The sequence below is a fragment of the Vigna radiata genome, chromosome 1 (assembly GCF_000741045.1).
Source record: "Vigna radiata var. radiata cultivar VC1973A chromosome 1, Vradiata_ver6, whole genome shotgun sequence".
NCBI classification, from domain to species: domain Eukaryota; kingdom Viridiplantae; phylum Streptophyta; class Magnoliopsida; order Fabales; family Fabaceae; genus Vigna; species Vigna radiata.
In genome coordinates this window covers 8,319,150-8,323,208 of record NC_028351.1, presented here as the reverse complement: position 1 = coordinate 8,323,208, position 4,059 = coordinate 8,319,150, and the positions used below count along the sequence as shown (strand labels likewise).

The 4,059-nt window shown below is 35.1% G+C and overlaps 1 protein-coding gene across 1 annotated transcript; it reads right to left on the bottom strand.

The window, feature by feature from the left end:
* Positions 1-4,059, bottom strand: LOC106775408 (dihydropyrimidine dehydrogenase (NADP(+)), chloroplastic). Its single transcript, XM_014662535.2, has 7 exons — positions 3,784-4,059; positions 2,083-2,346; positions 1,823-1,993; positions 1,348-1,460; positions 1,070-1,256; positions 483-592; positions 1-362 (listed from the first exon to the last, which is right to left on the bottom strand). Exons 1-7 carry the CDS (start codon positions 4,057-4,059, stop codon positions 206-208), a joined length of 1,278 nt encoding a protein of 425 aa, XP_014518021.1. The 3' UTR covers positions 1-205.

Genomic DNA, 4,059 nt, shown 5'->3' with positions numbered 1-4,059 from the left:
TGACCCAAGTAAAGGTTTATGATAATCTTCCCAGAATTTTGTTAAAAATACTTCCTTTATTTTCTGACATAATACATTCTAATGTTCTTGGAAAGATAAATATCCATGATTAATAACAGAGGATAATGTCCTTCACCTTCTCATTTGCATGATAATGAAAAATTGTGTAAGAAAGGTTGCATGATGCTTGATTTGGCTGAAGATTTCAGTTAGATACCATACTTTCACTTTCTTTCACAAAACCATCTCCAGTCCAGTCTTTGTCAGATTGCAAGCCTTTCTTTATGGCTTTCCTCTTCTGAATTGCTTCTTGCTGCCTTCTCACCAACTCAGTGTGAGTAGTAAAGTAATCAAGAGAAACCCTGTGATTTTAAATAAAATTAGAATACGCATTTTTCATGGTGAAAAGTCAAACATTCATTTTTTTTTTTCTGTTTTTTAGGATATTGGAAGAAGGAAACCATATCAGATCAAAACTGTACCCTCTGAAGTCTTCTATTGTTGTGAAATTGTGCTTTTTCATGAAGTCTTTAAGCTCAAGACATAGTTTCTTCACAAGACCATAGCCATGCATCATAACCCCAGTGCACACCTACAATTAAATGAAGAGAGTTTGATTTCTATGTACTGACAGTGTAAGAAAATTCAGAATCTTATCATACATGGTAATCTATGATTGGATGATAATGTAAACAACTTTTACATTGTTAATGTATTTAAATTAATCCACATAAAAGAAAACATCTATATAGTGTGTTAGGATTTGCCTTTTTCCTGGTATATGGAGATCAAAGTATGGAATGATTCTCGTGAAAAAAATCATAAATTTTTTTTTTTGCCTACACGTGTGATGTAATTTTATCATGTGTTTGCATGGTTCTTCCATGTTATTCTTTTCTTTTTCTTTTTTTTTTTCATAAAATCTTAATGTAATGATAACGATGTTTAACATGAACTTATTTGGAACTCGTGTTTTCCACTAAAAAAGGAGAAACTTGAGGACTAATGTATAGAAGGCCCTATTGTGAGTGTTTGCCACTAGGCCTAAAACAGTGTTTGTTGATTGTACCTGAACAGTGTTTGCCCCAAGAAGAATAAATTCAGCTGCATCTCCACCTGTCTCAACACCACCAATGGCAGAAAGTGAATAGTTATCACTGTCAAACTCTGACTTCATCATCTTTGCAATTGTCATCACCTTCCCAAGGGCTATGGGGTGGACTGCCTTTGCAGAATACCCCCCAGGAGTTGAGTACCTAACAGCAAAATTTAGACAGATTAGGTACATGAGATGGTTGAAAAACCAAGGCAAAAAACTATGAATTTGTGGTAAGTGAGATTTCAAACCCCTCAACACAAGGCTCTGGACGTAATGTATTGAGATTGATTCCCATGACACTCATGATTGTATTTATGGCAGATACTCCCTCACATCCTGAACTTAGAGAAACCCTTGCTGGCTGTAAGAAAAATCAACCCCAAAGTTATTAGCATGATAGTCATGGCTATAATATGCATAGTGCAAGGTGCAATGGATCTATTGTTCCAATATGATACACAGATAAGACATGTATCCGATACATCGATACGATATGCTTATTTTGAAAATAATAAAATATAACACATGATATATGTATATTGAAAAATATACAAAATTCTTAAAAAGTTCATAAATATATGATTGTTATTGATAAACAAACAATACAAAATTTCAATGGTAATTCACAAATTTGATAGGTATTCAGGTTTTCACTTAAACATGAGAATATAGTATTGTAGTTAAGAGTATACATATAAGAAAAGGACAAGATCCAAAGCCAACCTGTGAAATATCAGTTATATTGGGAGTCATCTTAGCCCAAACAGGAACTGTGGCTTTAGCATTTATCCATCCACAAACCTCTTCCAGAAGAGCACAATCTTGGCCAACAGCAGCACCCATTTTGCGTTCTGGCATACCATGAGGACATGAGAAATTTATTTCGATTGCATCCTATAGCAATATCAGAGAGGTCAGCCACCAGACATTTCAAGTTGGAAAAACATCAAGTGTCACAAACTCAGTCATGAAACACATCTTACAACTCCAGTTTGCTCGACTCGATCGATAAGCTCCTCCCAAGCAGCCTTATTGTACTCCTCCATGATCGAAGCAATCAGAATTCTGTCTGGATACTCTTCTTTCAATTGCTTGAATTCTTTCAACATGGTTTCAAGTGGCCTATCACTGATAAGTTCTATGTTTTCCCACCCAATAATTTCTCCTTTTGCAGAGCCATTTGCACCTGCCCGTAAACGGGCATATCTAGGAGTTACATTTATAACTTTTGCAGCATCAAGTGAGACCTAGCAAGAAGAAAAGAATATCAAATCTTTCAAAATAGTGTAGAAAGGGAACATTACATAATTGTGTTCATATTTGATAGAGATACGGAGTTTTGTTATGGAAAATTTAACACATGAAAAAGAATAAAAACATAAAAACAAGTCATTGCATTCATTGAGAAAGTAAGAACCAACCACTTCACATTTTTTACAGAAAGGGCAGTTCTACCTTCTTCATATCTGTTGATTCTAACAATCACGTAAGAAAATATAGCATTAAAATATTTGGCATCAAGCATATCTCAAAAAGTAATATGCAAGCATGTCACGTCCAGTTATATATGGCTGATGATCCTTTCTGATTCTGTGAAATACAGTACCACAGGAGCTTATCAATTCATGACAGTAAATCACCATCAATTTACCATCACCTGATAATGGTAATTCTGTTGGTCATGAATTCAATTTCCTAATTCTTATAGAAAAATTTTATGGTTTAATGGAAAAGGAACACTTCAAGAGGGAGGAAATGATTAAATTTGATAGACAGAAAGCAATTTCAGAGGAAACCGACACTCTCTGGCAACAAATTAGAAAGCTACAAAAACAAAATGCTGTATCATGGAATGTATTCACATTGTGAGTTATGATGATAAACTCATTCCATTAATTCATTATATTTTACAGATTATTAAAGTTTACTTTCCCCTGTTTTCAGGAAACAGATCTAAAAGAAATGTAAGAAAAACGAGAAAGTAGAAACTTGACTGCTTTATGATTAGATCAATTCCGTCCAATGGAAGCCAAAGGATTAACCAAAAAGAGAACATTTTGAAGATTAATACTTCTGATGTTTTGAAATTCATGAGTTGTTCATGCAGCAACTCACCTGTAGACAGTCTTGAAGTACAAAATGTTCATACTTTCAACAGCCAAAATAGTAAGCTATGAAGACGGATTGTGCGGTATTTGTCAATATTCCTTCCATACAATATGCCAAACAAATAAAAGTTTATTTTAGCACCATACGCACTTCCCACGCTTGCATTTCTATCACTATATTCACTAAATTTATGTTATCTGCTGCTACACTATAAAAGTATAACTATAAAATACACCTAAATACAGAATCAACAACAATTCAAGATTCAAGAGAAAAATCGATGATCTACCAGGAACATCAACAAGTGTCACCTATAACAAATTATGAAGATTATAATAACTTGATAACAGGACAACCAACGGAAGCTCATAACTAATAACTAAACATGATGGCATAATCCATTTTTTGTAGACCATAAGATCAAAAGATTGGTCTTTCAGACAGCAAAACACAAACTCTCCGGTTTCCAGCCTTAATTCAAAAATTACAATTCACAAACCAAGAAACCAAACAACACTTTAAATACACAAACTAATCTAATGCAGAAAAGGTGGCCGTAAGTAAAAAAGGCTTACAGTTTTTGCAATCACAGCACCCCAACCTTCATCAAAGGCCCTCTTCATGACAGTGTAATTGGTCCCTGGAGGACCTGAGCCAATAACAAAGGGGTTGGGCATGTGCAACCCATTGACAGTGACGCTAAGATCAGGCTCTGTAGCCTGAGTCTCTGAAGCAAACACCTTAAATCCAACTCTGCTGCTGGGACCAACCTGAACCTTCCCAGCCCGATTCAAGCCAAACCCAGATGCCCAATTCCATGCTCTGATCTGGGTCATGCTCAAAGATGCCAT

Coding starts and splice junctions, on each gene's coding strand:
- LOC106775408 (XM_014662535.2), bottom strand. CDS start 4,059: ATGGCATCTTTGAGCATGACCCAGATCAGAGCATGGAATTGGGCATCT. Junction 2,347..3,783: donor GTGCTGTGATTGCAAAAACT/GTAAGCCTTTTT, acceptor TCTTCTTGCTAG/GTCTCACTTGATGCTGCAAA. Junction 593..1,069: donor TTGGGGCAAACACTGTTCAG/GTACAATCAACA, acceptor ATTTAATTGTAG/GTGTGCACTGGGGTTATGAT.